At 40.9% G+C, this 19,404-nt stretch overlaps 1 protein-coding gene and 1 long non-coding RNA gene across 2 annotated transcripts in view; one reads left to right on the top strand and one right to left on the bottom strand.

Moving 5' to 3' along the window:
- The window catches only part of LOC108698238 (gamma-aminobutyric acid receptor subunit beta-1), a 274,808-nt gene extending 271,837 nt beyond the window's left edge, over positions 1-2,971 (bottom strand). Inside the window, exons 1-3 of the mRNA XM_018229572.2 lie at positions 2,676-2,971; positions 2,462-2,553; positions 2,116-2,183 (exon numbers count right to left, since the gene is read on the bottom strand). Coding sequence (XP_018085061.1) covers positions 2,116-2,183; positions 2,462-2,553; positions 2,676-2,755 — 240 coding nt within the window. The 5' untranslated portion in view covers positions 2,756-2,971. The remainder of the gene's footprint in view (positions 1-2,115; positions 2,184-2,461; positions 2,554-2,675) is intronic.
- Positions 2,972-3,178: 207 nt separating this feature from the next.
- LOC121402212 lies at positions 3,179-8,791 on the top strand. Its single transcript, XR_005966692.1, has 2 exons — positions 3,179-3,314; positions 8,620-8,791. It is a non-coding gene; the product is annotated as an uncharacterized LOC121402212 (long non-coding RNA).
- Positions 8,792-19,404: the final 10,613 nt, after the last annotated feature.

Raw genomic sequence — 19,404 nt, 5'->3', positions numbered from 1 at the left:
ATGTTGTAGTATCATCATATTTAAAGAGTCACACATTACCCATTTCTGGTACTCATAAATCATCTTTCCATCTATCTGAAGGTCTACCTGTTTAAAGGGGAAGGAAACCTAGTTGGCGCAAAAACCCTCCCGTGTTGCCCACCCTCCCTCCTCCCCCCTGGCCTACCCGTCCCGCTGGGCAAATGCCCCTAACTTGTTACTTACCCTTCTGCGCAGGTCCAGTCCACGGAGTTCACAGGCACCAACTTCTTCCACGCGATCTTCTTCCTGCTTTGAACGGCGTTTTGGCGCATGCGCAGTAGATCGTACCGGCGAAATGCTCCTACTGCGCATGCGCCGGTCCAAAGCAGGAAGAAGATCGCGTGGAAGAAGATGTCGTCTGTGCACTCCCTGGACTGGACCTGCGCAGAAGGGTAAGTAACAAGTTAGGGGCATTTGCCCAGCGGGACGGGTAGGCCAGGGGGGAGGAGGGAGGGTGAGCAACACACGGGAGGGGGGGGACGACGCTTTTTGCGCCAACTAGGTTTCCTTCCCCTTTAAGCCAGTGATCTTTGAGTTTTTTTTAGCTCAATCTAATTTGAGGTCCAGCATTTGATCAGGCCTCCTCATACAAATGTTACAGATATATGGTTATAATACACAAAAGACATGAATATCCTGTAAATTATATCCTTATAAACGGTGAGTAGTGATGTCATCAGTTATAAACAGTGAGTAGTGATGTCATTTCTGTCACATGACTCACTAAAATTTGTGTATTATAATAAATAAAGTACCCCCAGTTGTAAAATATGAGGATATTAGAAGTTACCTCGGCGTTCCATGACCTGTATAAAAACACTCGGCCTTTGGCCTCGTGTTTTTATATGGTCATGAAACTCCTCGGTAACTTATAATATCCTTATATTTTACAAGAGGGGGTACTTTATTCACTATATATCCTTGTATTTATCATAATGTTATAGCTGCAAGATTATCTAGGAAGAAAAATACCTGTTCATTTCAAATCTCAACCAGTGGTTCATGAGAAACCACTGTTGCTCACCAACCCTTGGTTCATGTTGCTCACCAACCCTTGGATGTTGCTCCCAGTGGCCTCAAATCAAGTGTTTATTTTTGATTTCCTGGCTTGAAGGCACATTTTGGTTGCATAAAACCAGGAATACTACCAAACAGAGCCTCATGTAGTCTGCCAGTCCACATAGGGGCTACTAACTAGCCAATCTCAGAATATATTAAGCAACACCCAAGAACTTTTTCCTGCTTATGTTGCTCTCCAACTTCTTTTATAATTGAATATAAAAGAAGATTTGAATGTGGCTCATGGGTAAACAAGGTTGGGATCCCTGCCCTAAGAGTTCTGCTGACTGATCTTCAAGAAACATAAAAAGTTCTGTAACCAATAAGAATAAAACAATGGGCTGTTATGTACACATATACATACTGCACATTATGTTGCCATAACCAAACAGAAAACAAAAATACTAATCAAAATCAAATCAATCGCCATTAAAAATACGCTTCCTCCTTCTTTCTTACAGGCTGTACTGCCCCTCATTCACTCCTTTTGGGCCCCAAGGAGGCCTCTAGAAATGACAAACAGAAATAAAAAGGACTCCAACCATTGACTCTCTATATCTGTTGATGAACCATCCAATCTGTGTGTTTAGTGAAACAACAGCTACAAGGCCATAGGGTCGGATGTGCCTAAGATGAATGCTTGACAGCTGGTGTGATCAGAAGATTTATAAAATATCAATTACTTTGTAGGACATAAATCTATAAACACAGCAAACCAGTAGAATCAGCTGAGCCAAGATTCTAGAATAGAATAACATTTGTATCAAGAAGAATGTGCCTGCCGCTGTCCAAGGTGCTGAAGGAGAGAACTACCAATGAGCAATGGCCTCACACCCTCCATGGACCATTATATAAGAGCAGCCCAGGCCCAGGGGGAGGATGAGGAGGAGGATTAGGAGGCATCAAAGGCTCCTGGGGTGAACAAGTTGATACAAAGTTGCTAGAATAATGATCCACAGGTAACCCCTTGGCCTCCCCATCATCATCATCCTCACTTTCTCTGTTGTCTCCTTGAGATGATCATCATGTACTCACCATGTTGACTTCTGAGACCATATCTATGCTGGCAACATCAATTCGCATCCCAACCTCCACCGAAGGGCCTGCAAAAAATAATAATAATAATAATAAATAAATAATAATAATTGGGCATGAAAAGCAGGATTTAAAAAGCCGGTCAACTTCTAATCTAATGACTAATGAATAAGGAGCAGTTCTTGTAAAAAAAAAAAAAAGGTATATGTGTCTGCTGCTGGCCTCCAGGTGAGGGTGAACTACCTGCTGCCTGGGGATCCTGGGAAATGTAGTTAAGCTGTAGCTGGAAGAGATATAATAATAATAATAATCAGTGGAGGCTGAATAAAAGCGGGGGTGTTATTACCTCCGAAGTCTGGCCTCAAGCGAATGTCGTATCCTTTGAGCAATCTATCCACGGTTTCCTTCACGTATGACATGTTGCTGGGCTCGTTAACGCTGAAGGGGAGAAGCAGGAATGTGAATCAGTGTCGCAGCGACATCAGACATAAGAAAAGCCTTACCCGACCCCCTCCAATCCGCCGTCCCCCCAATACTGGGAGCTGATCCATGAATCTCACCTGTGAGCACAGCACACCATGGCAATCATCACAGGCAGCGACGCCACGCCGAAATATCCTCTGCCCCGGAGCGTCCACATGCTTCAAGTCTTTTTAATTACAAAACGTTGCCTAATGAGCCGCGGCTTCCGAGAATGCCGCTAAAAAGTCTCAAGCAAGACCCCCTAATTCCAAACAGGGTTGCGCATGCGCGGAGCTGCCTGCATCAGAGCGCGCACACACACACACACACACACCGTTGCTGTTTTAATAAAAAATAAAAAAAAAAAACCCCCGCAGATCCAGAATGAAAGTTCCACCGCTGGGTTAGTCCGATCATGGGGAAGGGGGGGACGTGGCCGTGGGGCACTAGTTCAGCCGGACCTTCCTTACTTGGCTGCAGCATTGAGGCACATTGTTGTTCATGATGAGTGTGGGGATAGTGATCGACCCCTGTGCAACGTGATCCCGTCCAACTGGTGTATAGAAAGCAGCCTCCCTCTAGCACTGGCTCCCCTCCATGTCCCGCACGTTCCCTTGCCTCGGCAGAGCAGCAGAACACACAGCGGCGGCACAGCACTTAGCGGCACAACACACAGCGGCACAGCACACAGCGGCAGCCATTCCTAGGGACGGAGAAGCACTTCTGGCAGATACGCGGTACCTGATCACGATTTGTCTCATTATGGGAGGGGGCATGAAAAGGCAAAAGCAATTACTTCTGCTCTGATATATGTGCACGGGGGACAGACAGATGGAAAGAGCACAGATGTTTTATCAGACCCGATAATGAAACGCCGCACTTCATACCGCGGGAAGTTCCCTCTGCAAAGTGCACAGTTTTATATGATGTTTGTCATGGAGAGGATTTGCATTTTGCACAGGCAGGAGTCGGAAGCGACACTCGCTTGTATTGCTACATAAATTAATACTAGATAACTACTGTCATGGGGAAAAAAGGTTTTTTTTTCAGAAGGCATCAGTTAATTCTGCACTGAAATCCCTTTCTCAAAAGAGCAAACTGATTTCTTTATATTCAATTTTGATATCTGACATGGGGCTAGACATATTGTCAGTTCCCCAACTGCCACCTGTCATGTGACTTGTGCTTTGATAAACTTCAGTCACTCTTTACTGCTGTACTGCAAGTTGGAGTGATTTCACCCTCCCCCCTCCAGTGGCGTATTTATATTAAGGCACACAAGGCCCTGTGCCTAGGGCAGCATAGATTTGGGGGCAGCCCTCGGGTGCCTATTTTATCCGTCTTTTGTTTTTTTAATTCCCCGCCCTCCACGGGGGGCAGGGGTAGGGGGGGTCAAGGAATCACATGGAAGTGATGTCACGACGTGCTGACATCACACGCACAATGTAAGGGGGGTGTTTAGGTTCGGTGCCTAGGGCAGCATCAGATCTAAATACAGCCCTGCCCCCCAGCAGCCTAACAACTAGGAATGCACCAAATCCACTATTTTGGATTCGGCCAAACCCCCGAATCCTTTGGAAAATATTCAGCTGAATGCGTAACCTAATTTGCATAAGCAAATTAGGGGTGGTAAGGGGAAATTATTTTTTACTTCCTTGTTTTGTGACAAAAAGGTCACACGATTTCCCTCCCCATCCCTAATTTGCATATGCTAATTAGAATTTGTATTCAGTTGGGCCGGCCAGAAGGATTCTGGCCAGAAGGATCCCTGGTAGATCTAAGAACAGCATTCAATAGTAAAATCCAGGTCCCACTGTGACACATTCACTTACTTCCTGCCAGAAAGCAGTTCCATCCTAAAGTGCTGGCTCATAGATCATCCTGTCCCTAGCCAGACATTAGGTTTATTTTTGAGTGTCCAGGCACTTTCTAGGTATGGTGCTGTCTATAGACTGATTAGGTGTCATGGTCGGCACCCTAAATTCAGAACCAATGCTAAGCACCCAGTTCTAGGCTCTTGCTTTTGCCTTTAACAGCCGCCTTTCACCTTGGGAGGAGCCCTCGGTTAATCATATGCTGACCAGGTCTTAATAAGAGAGGTGCCAAGCGAGGGGTTCTGAACGAGCAAAGGGGCATGACGGTTAAACAAATTCTTTTGGGCAGATGGTCACGGTACAAGGCGTAGACATAAAGCATAGTCAGATCAGGCCGTTTCATGGGAGGCAGAGTACAAACGGAGTCAGGCAGGCAAGGGTCAAACCAGGAGATCAATCAGGAGGGATACAGAATAGAGGAGTCAGTTACCAGGCAGTGTCAGGATTTCGGAAGTCAGGATCGTCACAAACAGGCAGGGGTCACAACAGATAATCAGGAATCAGAAGATTAAACAGCACAGAGGCACCAGGAACTCTTTGGAAAGAAACCTATAACGAGCAATGATAAAATACTTTTTGTATAAAAAGCTGAATAAAAAGCTAAATAACTCAAAAACCACAAATAATAAAAAAAGGAAAAGCAATTGCAGAATATCTCTGTAAATCATACTAAAAGTTAACTCAAAGGTGAACAGGTTTAAGGATAGGTCTGTCAACCTTGCCCAGCCTATTTTGATGATTTTGAAGAGCATAGCTGGAACATTTGCTAATGTACAGCAGATTTGCTGAGATGGAGCAACACAGCAACAACTGACATTATAAATGTATAGTTGGTTGTTATTAATGACGGCCAATTTGAGGCATTTCACTTTGCCGAAAAATTCGCAAATTTACCAAAAAATTTGTGAAACAGCAAAAAATCGCGAAACACATTGAACTCAATGGGTGTCAAAATAATTTTGACGGTCAACAATTTTTATACGCACAACTATTTTGTTCAAATGCACTTAAGTTAATGGGCGTCCGTATAATTTTACAATTTTTATGCGCGCAACTAATTTGATGTGCAAAATGTTTTTTTTCACCTGCGAATTTTCGCCGCAGTTTATTCGCTGGGTGTGAAACACAGAAATTCACTGCAAATCCATGCCTGTTGAATTTATTGGCCCATCACTAGTTGCTGTTGATTATTGCACTCTGGCCCTATCTGTAAATGATCCCTATAGCTTGGAGCAGTAGCTGGGCAACACTAATATAAAAGGTTACTATATATACCATATATGGTATGGAATGCCCAGGCAGTTTTTCCTATTTAGACCCTTAAAAGACAGCTCTGCTCTTCAGATCTGACATCTGATGTTTTGAACATGGATCTAGATACGCTTGATTTACAGCTCTCAATATCCCTACTATTGATGGGCAAATTTGCCCCATTTCGCTTTGCCGTGAATTTCGCAAAATGCCGATTTTGACGCTGGCGACCATTACAGTCAATGGGCGTCCATTTATCATCATCAAAATTGTCACTGGCGTCGGGAATAGTCGCCGGTGTCAAGAAAACTTTAACAGCGTCTGAACCGTTGGAAACTTTTCGACGCCGGCAAATTTTCACGGCAAATGTATTCACCGGCAGCGAAATTTGCACCTGGCGAATAAATTCGCCCATCAATAATCCCTACATCTTAAATGCTAAAAATTGCCAAACTTGAATCCAGTCAGTTGAACGCAGGTTTGAATCCTAGCCTTGTCCCAAAATTTTGATTTTTTTTTTATGTCCTATCTCTGAAGTAAATTGTTTCTATTCAGGTTCTCTCCTATTCATATATCAGTCTCTCATTCAAACCACTCTGTCGTTGCTAAGGTCATTTGGACCCTAGCAACCAGATAACACCCGAAACTCTAAACTGGAAAGCTGATGAATTAGAAGTTAAATAATCAAAAACATACACATAATTAAAAATGGAATCCATTTTGAGTATATTTGTATATGTATGTTTTGTACTCACTCTGTATCAGAGCCAGTGCCCTAAAGACAAAGCAGGGTCAATTACAATTAATAGTTCTCTAACATTTATTACATTGGGGTAATTTTATGATAACAATACCCTTTAAAGCATCAGCACCTACAGTATTTATCAATGTGCAAGAACCGGTAAACTGTGCTATGCTATTTGCTCTGGATTGAAAAAAATGCAGTGTCCTATTGCAAAATAACGTTTTCCCCAGATTATCCAGGACCAGATCAGCATGTAGCTTTCATACCTTGCTGCTCAACTCATAGGAATCGTCATACTAGGGACCAAGGCCAATTTGAGGATTTGGGGTGAGGTGCTTTATAAGGGTGGCCTGAAGTAATGGGCTAATACATTTGGCAGACACAAATTCGCAGCGAAATTTCAGCGTTTTGCCCCAATTGAATTAATTCGCAAAATTGCGGCAACATTTCGCTGGCAAAAAAAAATCAGCTGCATTCAAAAAAATTGTTCCGCGTCAAAATTATTCTGACACCCATTGACTTTAATGCATTTGGACAAAATAGTCACACATACAAAAATTGTCTCTTGCGTCAAAATTGATGCGAATCAAAATTATTTTGACGCCCATTGACTTCAATGCTTTTTCGCGAATTTGGCGGCGAAGCGGCACAGATCGCCCATCACTAGTGGCCTGTACAGTTGTCTGATGTTGGCTAAGTGGGTTTATTTCTCCTTTAAAGCCAGGGCTGGGCCAAATTGGCGGGGTGCCTGTTACTGGTTATAGTTACAGACCTCTCAAGTGTGGAATATAAATGATTATCTGGTTGTTAGGGTCCCACTGAGCCTGACTGTCTATCAGTACTTTAGTAACTGACTGGGAGATTAATAGGAGAAGGACTAAATAGAAAGACAAGTACAGGTATGGGACCTGTTATCCAGAATGCTCGGGACCTGGGGTTTTCCGGATAACGGATCTTTCCGTAATTTTGGTCTTCATGCCTTAAGTCTGCTAGAAATTCATTTAAACATGAAATAAACCCAATAGGCTGGTTTTGCTACCAATAAGGATTAATTATATCTTAGTTGGGATCAAGTACAGGCTACTGTTTTATTATTACAGAGAAAAAGGAAATAATTTTTAAAAATTTGGATTATTTGGATAAAATGGAGTCTATGGGAGACAGCCATTCCATAATTCAGAGCTTGCTGGATATCGGGTTTCTGGATAAGGGATCCTATACCTGTACTAAGAATATAATGCTAACGCTAATCTTACAAACTGCAGTGTACACTTTATTTTTTATATGTTTATAGTGACGTAATATGGCTTACGTCACAACTGACGGCTTCCGGCTGAGAAAACATCAATATGCCCAGATCCATCCCATTCGGTGAGCTCTTACAGCAGCGCCCATCCAGATTTTATTAGATAACATCAGGCCACTGCATATTTATACACATTAGCAAAACAAAAAGGCGCCAAAATACAAAGATAAAAAGGTAGTGAGGGACGTGTGTGTGTAACGCTCGTGGAGATGACGTCATCTACTGTGCAGACCCGCCAGGTAAGTGCTGAGCGTACACACATTGTGGGATAAGGAGCGCACACCCATCCCTGTGCCGTGTAGAAATATTGTGAGTACAAAAGGAGTATAAAAACAAGCTAAAGGAATCGGGGGTTACCCCGGCCACTAACAGGACCGACTTGCATTCTGCGAGACACATGAGGAGCTGACAACAAATATCGCCACCGATAGCAGGTACGGGTACAGACGTATGGAAAGGGGCAGCTCCTGTTATACTGTACATACTTGTAGCCATTTGCCCGTAGGGGCCAGCGGGTCCAGTGCGATCTCTGGGTAGCTCCAGGGAACACGCACGTTCCATCAGTTTGTGTGCTCACCCTGCCGTCAAGCGCTATCCTCACCGTTAGGAGGCTACTGTCGGGAGCTATCATCAGCCGTAAAGACGGTATTGGTAGCCGTGCCTGTGTGTCTAGACAGCGGACCGATTGAACGGCTCGCTTACCCAAATCACAACTTTTAGGCACCCACTTAGTACCAAGAGAAAGCGACCCATACATATGGTATAATAGTGCCAGGCATAGGGTGTTTGAAAAGCACTTAGGAAACCGGTATCTGACTCACTGTTGGGGGCGGCTTGTAATGTTATTATCTTTTGGTCTATTGCAGGAGCTGTCCGACGTCTCCCGAACCCTGTGTGGGGCCGTCCTACGGCACATAGCTCAACTGTATCTCACTGCAGGCGGATACCCTGAGAAAAAAGTGGAAGGAAAAAACAATCAAAGTTGTTATCTTGTTAGCAATAATAAATGTATCCAGTAAATAAAAACTCGTAAACTCCGGTGGTCCCATTTGAATCAATATTGTAACCAAAAAAGTATTGTAACCAAAAAAGTATTGTTCTGGTCGACTTGTAGCACGCTTGTCAAGGTGAGTGGAGATCGCACAGTATGCCACAAAGTATCAAAACAGTACATTGTATGTTAGGGTTGAGAGCCACAACCGGATCCTAGAAAAAAAGACACACTAGCCACATGGAAGACAAAACAAAAAACGGACCCTTAAGATAGTTAATATCAACCCACTCCATCTATACAAAAAAACACATTTAGATTTTTTAGAAAGCCCAAGCTGCGGCTGTCACAGCGTGAAAGGATCAACAGAATTTGTATAACGGTATAGACCAAAATTGATTGTACATTTGGCGTAAGGAGATATCTTATAGACAAAATCGCATGAAATTTAGTGTAGAAATTAGTTCAAAAAAAGGGAGACGTAGGCAGGGTCTCATTAAGTCCTTTGGGGGCCAATGTATCCAATTTATATATCCACATCGACTCCCTCTGTAGAAGTAGCAAACCCCTGTCACCTCCCCTCCGTGGTACTGGAACATGATCGATCACCATATGGCGGAATTGTGGAAGGGTATGTCCGCACTTTAACCAGTGCTTGGGAACTGGTTGGTCAGCTCTACCGCTAGAGAGGGCCAGTCGGATCGCACTTCTGTGATTATTCATTCTTTCCCTAGATGTTGTTGTTGTTTTATCCACATAATGTAGGCCACAAGGGCACCAAGCCATGTATATAACATGGTCAGACAAACAGGATAATCTAAAATTGATGGAGTATTTATGCCCGGACCTTGGATGTGTGAAATGTGACCTTTGTAGCATGCCACTGCATGTTAGACAATTTTTACATTTGAAGCAACCTTTACGTAGTGGAGTGCCTAGCCATGTAGTCCCCATCTTAGGATCAGATTGAATATCCTTGACCACCAATAAGTCACTGAGATTTCGTCCCCTTCTATAGGCTAATAGAGGCCTCTTTTTCTCAAGGAATGGTAAGTGAGTGTCTGTGTTGATAATTTCCCATCTATCTGCAACTGCTGATTTGAGACTACTGCTCACCGTGGTCCACTGGGAAGTAAAAATCAGATCTGGCGGTGGTTTCGCTGTCACTTCTGTCTGTAGCAGATCGTCCTGGGTCCAGTTCTTAGCTCTACTGAGCTGCTCATCAATCAAAGTAGGTGCATAGCCCCTGGAAAGAAACTGATCAGCCAAGTCAGTGAGTTGCTGTTCGGCATTAATGCTATCAGAATTATTCCTGATAACTCTCAGGAACTGCGAATAAAGGACCCCTCGAGACGTGTGGTGGGTGGTGTGAGCTAGCATATATCAAGCTGTTTCTGTCAGTGGGTTTTTTGTATAGTGTGGTGCCTAGCTTATTCCCTTTCTTAAAAATGGTCAAATCCAGATAATGGATCTCCTGTGGATCAAACGACATGGTGAGTTTGATAGGGGACTCTAGGGAATTAAGGGAGTCGTTGAACGACAGTAAATCAGCAGAGGAGCCTGTCCAGATCAGCAAGAGATCATCTATATAACGCTTATAGAAAAGGATGTTGTTACCACCCCTGGGGAGTAAACACTCGGTTTCGTACTCTTGCATAAACAGGTTGGTGAAAGAGGGCGCGACATTTGAGCCCATGGCCGTCCCAGACATTTGCAAAAAGAAATCATCCTGAAAAATAAAATAATTGTGTGATAGTATCATGTCAAGTAAGAGGATCAAAAAATCAACTGGTGGGGAGCCTTGATGGTATTTCTGTAAAGCTCTCTCACAGGAGGCAATACCTTCCTTGTGGGGTATCACTGTGTACAAGCTGGAAACATCCATTGTTACCAGCAAGCATTTGTCAGGTACTTGTACGTCTCTCAGTAGGCTTAATAAATGTTTGGTATCTTTGATGTATGATTCCATTTTCTGAACCAAAGGTTGTAAGAAGTGATCTAGAAATTTAGCTATAGGTTGGACCAAAGAGCAAGTAGCAGAAATTATCGGGCGGCCTGGGGGAGCTGTCATAGACTTATGGACCTTTGGTAGGGTGTAAATGATATAATATACATTGATTGCAGATGTCAATGATTTCAAAGAAAGTGTAATTCCTTATAAAACTAATATCTCTCCCTTTCTCTTCTCTGCACTGCTTGTCATACATTAATCACTGCAAAACTGGGCCTTTTGGATTGGGCGAAAAATTTACAAAATTGACAAAACTGGGGGAGAGATTTCTGAAATGGAGAATTTTTGCCAAAATTTTGCCATACGCATTGGAATCAATGTTGGTTTTATTTCTGCAAATTTTCTTGCGTCAAATGCATTGGAGTCAAAATGCACAGTTTTTCTTGCTTAAAGCCAAATTCTAGTGCTGATTTGTTAAAACACACATTTTGTCACAATCATGTAACAAAAAATTGCTCATTCCTAATGATCATCTCTAGTTCATCCAAAACTTTATTTCCCTCAAGGCCTTGCACTTTCTGTGATTAACAGACCTGTGAAAAAAAAAGAATTGCCATTTACTGTATATCTCCTGGCTTAATACATCAGTGGCCATCAACAAGTATTTGGAATCACAACATTATGCATTAATGTATTGTATCTTGTGTCACATATAAAATGAAATATTGATTAGGTATTAAATTAATCTTGACTTGTTTGTTTATTAGAATGTCTTCATATTAATATTGTATATAAACTAGTCAATTATACACGACATAAAAAAATTAACTACAATTTAAAATGCAAGTCTTGTCTGAATTTTACATATATTAATGTAATTCTTGATGGGGTGTATTACTACTTTCAATTGCTTCATTATTTAAAGACATTCATTTAGTCAAGTATGAATAAGAAAATGTAATAATGGAAGTTATAAATTTTTTCATTCCCCAGGTGACTTCCATAGGATATGAGAACAATCAAAGGGATCAACGGTGGTATTTTAGAAAACACCATACTGCTAGAAAGTCTAATTTGAATATCTGTTTCCTAGCAACACTGCCCTGTGCCAAGGGCCCTTTAATTGTAAGAATCTTGCTTAATATGATGTAGCTTAAGAATATAAAGAAATATTTATTTCATAGACTCATTCATCCAAGAAGTATTATCACAGAAAAAGAGAATAGGCCATATTATTTACACATCATACTTCATCTCTTGCCCTAAACTCCTCTCTTTTAGATGTGGACCATTAGGCGATAAGAGAACTTTAGAACTGAATTCATAGCACAAAGCTTGTGGACAGAGACATTTTAATAAATGGTTGAAAGGGCAATTTACCCCATTTCTACATAAACAGGAAACCCACCATAAGACCTTTCATCTCCTATAACTTTGACTGAGAAATTGAAAACCTCTTATTTTGATCAACTTGAAGAATTCTACACCAAACCCATTTAGCTAATGTTACGTTTTACTTTAACTTTGTTTTTGAACAAATGTTCCTAAAGGGTCTTTACTACTAATTAGTGATGGGCGAATTTATTGGCCCAAACCGAATTCGCACCGAATTTGCCTGTTTCGCCACCGGGAAATTCACAAAATTCATGGCAAAGTGAAATGGGACAAATTCGCCCATCACTACTACTACTAATTTTTCTTCTAGGGATTTTGAGATTAGGTTTTATCCACTTTTTAATGGTGTTGACTCACATCTCCTTTGATTGGCATATACTATTTCATTATCGCTGGCCTTATTCTATTCAAGTTTCACTTGTCTGATGGTCATACACTCATAAATTTGGTGGGCTGGCTGCGGGGGCCTAACAATGCAATCTGTGCCATAGGCCCACTGGTACCATAAAGTGGCCCTGTTTGTAAGCTACTAAAGTGCTTGTCTTTTCAAACTGTGAACTATAAGAACAAATTAGGGTTATGCTGCTGCTCTGTTTCAATTAATCAATATTAAAAATAGAGTAATGGCAAAGGATTGTCTGGATATTATTGCCTTTAGATGAGTCGAAATGTAGTTTTCAGTGGCACTGTCACGGTCGGCACCCAACACCAGAACAGATGCCAAGCACCCTGGTCTCGGCTCGTACTTCACCAGTTAAGTGACCGCCTTTGGCCTCGGGAGGAGCCCTTGGCTTACTCAGATGCCACCTGGACTTAACGAAAGGTGCAAAGCGTAAGTTCTGACAGGCAATGGGGCGCAACTGTTTACAAGGATGCTGGAAGATAGGAAGCCACCCGGAACAGGCAGGCCGGGCCAGCACAAGCAGTTAGAATAGTCAGACATGCCAGAATCAGGATTAGAGATCGTAGAATAGTCGGAGAGCAGGCAAGGTCAGGATTGGAGAGAACAACGTAGTTTCAGGCAGGCAAGGTCAGGATTGGAGAGGTCAGAGTAGAAAGCAGGCAGGCAAGGGTCAAACACAGTAGATCAAACAGGAATCACACAGAACAACCAGGAACAAGCTAATTGAACCTAACAATGGGCAATTTGCTGAAAACCAAATTCCCCTTTTAACTGTTTGAATTTCGCGCCAATTTCTGCGCCTTTAAATAATGCACGCGCCCTAGAGGACAGGAACCGGCATGGAGCAGGGAGCAACGCAACTGGTGTCCACGCCGAGGACGCAGTGTGGACCCCACTGCCGCTAGACCACCAGGGTAAGTTCCTTACAGGCACCCTAAAAAGGGCCCTTAAAGGGATACTGTCATGGGGAAAAAAAAATTTCCAAAATGAATCAGTTAATAGTGCTGCTCCAGCAAAATTCTGCACTGAAATCCATTTCTCAAAAGAGCAAACAGATTTTTTTATATTCAATTTTGAAATCTGACATGGGGCTAGACATTTTGTCAATTTCCCAGCTGCCCCAAGTCATGTGACTTGTGCTCTGATAAACTTCAATCACTCTTTACTGCTGTACTGCAAGTTGGAGTGATATCACCCCCTCCCTTTTCCCCCCCAGCAGCCAAACAAAAGAACAATGGGAAGGTAACCAAATAACAGCTCCCTAATACAAGATAACAGCTGCCTGGTAGATCTAAGAACACCACTCAATAGTAAAAACCCATGTCCCATTGAGACACATTCAGTTACATTGAGAAGGAAAAACAGCAGCCTGCCAGAAAGCATCTCTCTCCTAAAGTGCAGGCACAAGTCACATGACATGGGGCAGCTGGGAAATTGACAAAATGTCTAGCCCCATGTCAGCTTTCAAAATTGAATATAAAAAAATCTGTTTGCTCTTTTGAGAAATGGATTTCAGTGCAGAAGTCTGCTGGAGTAGCACTATTAACTAATGCGTTTTGAAAAAAACATGTTTTCCGATGACAGTATCCCTTTAATTTGTATAGTTTAGTATACAGTTTCTTGAAGCACCTATAGAATCAGCTAAGGTTAATTAAAAGCTCCTTTAGGTTCTATTATTAAATATATTCCCAGCTTCATCATCCATTAATACATGGATCATATTCTACTCCTAAAAACTTCATTATTCACATTTTAATGGGCAAGAGTTTAGGGTCATATTGGCCAAAAAATGGCAGCCAAGAAGCTGTGAAAAGATCATTCTATAGTATAGTATTGTTGGAACAAGTGTCTTTCATTTTACAGGTAATTTTACAGGAAAGGACATAGCCTTGATAGCAAATGCATTATGGAAGGCAGATTATTATGAAATGGCCAATACCAATCCATCCATAACAATAATTTCAGCTTATTATGACAAAATACAGAACCAGAAAGCTTCAGACCAACTCATTTTGATTTTGATTGAACTGATCAGTCACCTTGAAGAGTGTCTTCAGTCTTTCAGGAAAGTGGATTTAATAAATATCCATATTGATTTATTCCAAAAGAAAATCTCCACAGCCTTCTATGGAATTTATTATCTCAGACCTATAATTATTTTGGAATTCTGAATTGCTGAAGGTATGAATAATGATAAATAATGATTGATCAAAATAACCTGTGGTTGAATGGATTGGTCAGTTTGGTTGATACTTTAAAAATCCAGTGAAGATCAAAAGGCTAGGAACCCTTCAGGGAAACCAGGCTACCAATAAAGTGGTACATGGGCTACCAAAAGTGATGCACGGAATAAGGTAAATAAGGCACACCTCTCTTGACAAAGCTAAACAATGGGGTGCTTAAATGGTGAAGCCTGGCATAATCAGTGCCATGATCCTTATACCAGAATAGGACCCATTAGAATGTTTATTCTATAGTCCTCTCTCCCTCATTATTGCAGACACAAAGATACTAGTGAAGGTGCTTGCCACCAATAAATATGTGCTTTACAAATACTCTCCACAGATCATGCAAGCTTTATGCCAAGTAGATTGATGAATGCCAATAATACACATAATAACCCAGTTAATTGAATAAAGTCAGCAGTGGACTTTGAAAAGGCCTTTATATTTATATATATATATATATATATATATATATATATTGATACACCATGCACCAATAAATAATGTTTTGATATACGCTGGATGGCGTTCGCTGTGAGTGCTTTCATGGACTGTGAATAATAAGTATTGATTGGTTAGCACCCAGCAACTGACTAAGTGAATGGTGAGTGCCGATTGTCTCTACGTATATATATATATATATATATATATATATATATATATATATATATATATATATATATATATATATATATATAGTGGAATAGGGAATTTAAGGGACACTATGAACAGGGTAGGGAGCCATTTATCCTTCATTAGCTGGGTCCAGGAGATATACTGTACAATCACCCAGTGTCGAGAGTTAAAACTATTAATTATGTATCACTGTTATTTCTAGAGGGACAAATTAAGGGTGTCTTTTGTTATCTCTGCTGTTCATCCTAGCAATGGAGCCCATGAAATATCAGATCATCAGTGCAAAGGCTGTGCAAAATAAAAAATGTTTCTAATATAGTTAGTTAGCCAAAATGTAATGTATAAAGGCTGGAGTGACTGGATGTGTAACATAACAGAACACTACTTCCTGCTTTTCAGCTCTGAGTTAATCAGTGACTTGAAGGGGAGGGGGAGACATGGGACATAACTGTTCAGTGATTTTGCAATTGATCCTCAGCATTCAGCTCAGATTCAAAAGCAACAGTTATGACCCATATGCTCCCCCTCAAGTCTCTGATTGGTTACTGCCTGGTAACCAATCAGTGGAAACCAAGAGAGCTTCAAAGCAGGAAGTAGTGTTCTGGCTATTATGTTAGACATCCAGTCACTCCAGCCTGTATACATTAGGTTTTTGGCTTAACTAACTATATTAGAAACATTTTTTATTTTACCCAGTTTTTATTTTTATATTGAATAAGTCCTTTAAGCTCTCCAAACGACTGTACTCTTATAGAATCAATGTTTGTTCCTCCCTGTCAATTCTATTAATTTATTGCAAAAATAGAAGGAGTTGCATAGGTGTACTGTATAAAGAAATACACTCAACTATATACTTGTATGGGACCTGGTATCCAAAATGCTTGGGATGTAAGGGTTTTCCAGATAAAGAATATTTCTGTAATTACATTAAGGGATTTATTTACTAAACTCCGAATGCAAAAATCACTAAAAATTTGTTTTTTATATAAAATCTGACTTTTAAAAAATCACAATTTTTTTGGAAATGTATTAAACCCCGAGGATGGAAAAGTCTGAATTTATAAATCCGGCACCTCAGACCTTTTTCGAGGTTGCATATAAGTCAATGGGAGAATGATTTTTTGATGTGCGCTGGGTTTCGGCCAATATCCCAAAGTTTACGAATAAATCATGAAATTCGTGAAAATCTGATGAAAAAATCTGAAAAATTTGTGAAAATCTGATTTTTTCCTGTAAACCACATTTTCGGGAAGATGATGTAATAATAAATAAGCATAAAAAGCCTGACCCAATTTGATCAGAGTTTGTAGCAGAAAATATTAAGATAAATTCGAACTTTGATAAATAACCCCCTAAGTCTACCAGAAAACCATATAAATGTTAAATAAACCCAATAGGCTGGTTCTTCTTCCAATAAGGATTAATTATATCTTAGTTGGGATCAAGTACAAGGAACAGTTGTATTATTGCAGAAAGAAAGGATATAATTTGAAAAAAAAATTGGATTATTTGGATAAAATGTAGTCTATGAGAAACGGCCATAATTTGTAGCTTTCTGAATAACTAGTTTCCAGATAACAGATCCCATACCTGTACTAGCAACATGATAATTCAGTAGTTAACACCCTGTGAAACTTAACAGAGCTGCTCTATAATGTCAACCTCTCATGTCCTCTATTGACTTGTACCTGTACCTCCAGCTCTCCCTCCATTCTATCCATTTAGTAAATACTGTAGCACTGTGAATGATTGGGGTACATCAAAGCTACAGCTGGCCAGTAACGACAAATAAAAGTCTGAATCTGGAATGTTTTATTTTTTGGTAACTTACAATTTTGTGTTTTGTTATACAGAACAGTCAAAACAGGTAATTATTACAATGAATAACAGAAGTGATGCTAATAATTAAGAAGACACAAGCACAGATATGTTATTAGTTTGTGTTGTTATCTTCAGAAGTGGAGTGGATGAAAGATCATATTGAGTACCATCAAATAACATTTTGGGCCAGATTTATTAAGGGCAGAAGTGAAAATTTAAATTTTCGAATTTTGAATAGTTCGAGTTTTTTAAAAAAATTAAAGTTCGGAGTTTATGGGAGTTTGTACAAACTTTGAATTCGACCCTTAATAAATCTGCCTCTTTAAGTACAATTGACCACTTCTTGAAGGTGCAAATGAGCTGGTAGCCAGTTGTAGTTCAACAATATATCCCAGGGGCACTAGCTGCTTGAAACTGATTTGTTCTTTACAAGAGCTAGCCCTTATTTACTATTTACCCTTGGAATAATAAAGGGGCGTTATTTGTGATTCTCCACATATTCTATAGCAATATTATGTGAGACTCATGGAGGAATATTTACCAGAGAGCAACGTTAGAGATCACCATAGACACAAGTGAAATTCTGTCACTCTCCTATCATTTCTATAGCATTTAAAAGGCATATTTATCAAAGGGTGAACTTTCACTTTCACCCATTGATAAATACTCTTAAATCCCATAGAAATAAATGGAGAGTGGCAGAATTTCACACTAGTGGACTTTGGTGTAGTGATGGGCAAATTTTTTCGCAAGGTTTGAATTTGCAGTGAATAAATTTGCGAATTTGCTGCGACAATTTGCCGGTGAAGTCAATGTTTTTTTTTTATGTCGGCGACGGTTTCAGCGCCGGCAACAATTTAGCCATTGCTGACATTTAGCCATTTCCGCATTTCGCCACCAGCGAATACATTTGCGAATTTGCCATGAAGATCCGCTGGTGAAAATTTGCCAGCGTCAAAATTGGGGTTTTGCAAGTTTTTTTGCAATTTCGCACGAAATCTGTGGATTTTCAACAGAAACGGGACAAATTTGCCCATCACTAGTCAGGAACAAGCCAGAGGTCAGTAACAACAGAAGGAAAGCCCTGGAGCTATAAGCACTTGACAAGGCATCCGAATGACCAGCAGCCATATTACACTGTTTATATTTAAAGATTGGCAGAATCAGATGTAGCTGTGATTGGGTGAGAAGGAATGAGTTAAGACAGGGAAAAGCCAGGCTGGGTGGAGAAAGACAGGGATGTGATGTCAGGGGAAGAAGCAGTTCACTTCTGAGCAGGTAGAAACAGAGTACTGCACAGGTAAATTTAGAAGAGGGAGAAAGGAGGTTCTCTCCTGTGACTGCACAGTGGGTTGATTGATACAGATGGTACTACTGCTTGTGCTAGGGGGCAGCCTGCTTGGATTTCCTATAATCGACACACTGCAAACTCTGGACCAACAGCAGGGCTGCTGAACTCCTCTCATGGTGGGAGATGCAGCTCCTGCTCGTAGCAGATTTTGGGGCCATTCTCTCAGTAGGCAGAGGCAGCCTAATACTCAGTGGTGGATATAATGACATAGTGCTGATCTCAATTGAGGAGCAGCAGAGCATAGTAGTGATCTCTGGTGGAAATCTGCCTTTGAATATTGCCTTGGGGTGAGGCTAGCAAGGTCCTATTTATTTGATAAAATTCGAATAAATGCTGTGGCCATTTTACACCATTTCTGGCTCCTGGTGTTTCATTACGGTATATAACAATGGGATGGCTGAAGGCAAAGAGTCAATTGAGGAGTCCCCTTAAAGTAGATTTACACTGATTAGCGTTTGTTTTTTTGCATATATTAGTTATTGTGGTGGTTCCCTGGATGCCCAGAAGAGCTTTGGAGAAGCCGCACACACCACACAAACCCAAAGATTCTTATCCTGGTGCCCAGCGATAGAGGAATCGGCCACCTCACAACAAGGGTAAGAAGAATTTCACTGGCACACAGGAGTTGCGATAGCAGGGCAAGCCCTTGCAATTTTATTATGCAATTGTGCCCTAGTTCCCTGGATGCTCCATCTCTGACATCCTATGTAGAATCAATATTATATGAAGTATGGGAAGCACTCACAACAGCAGATTATTGTTCTTCCACACGACATGTTTCAAGCACACAGGCCCTGTTTCAAGTGTGACCAGCTGAAATTAGCCTGAAAATCCGATCATTTCGGGCAAAAATCCGAAAAAATCAGGCATTTTGGGGA

This window comes from Xenopus laevis, chromosome 1L (genome assembly GCF_017654675.1).
Source record: "Xenopus laevis strain J_2021 chromosome 1L, Xenopus_laevis_v10.1, whole genome shotgun sequence".
In the NCBI taxonomy this organism is placed as follows: Eukaryota; Metazoa; Chordata; class Amphibia; order Anura; family Pipidae; genus Xenopus; species Xenopus laevis.
This window is presented reverse-complemented; position numbering and strand designations above follow the sequence as displayed.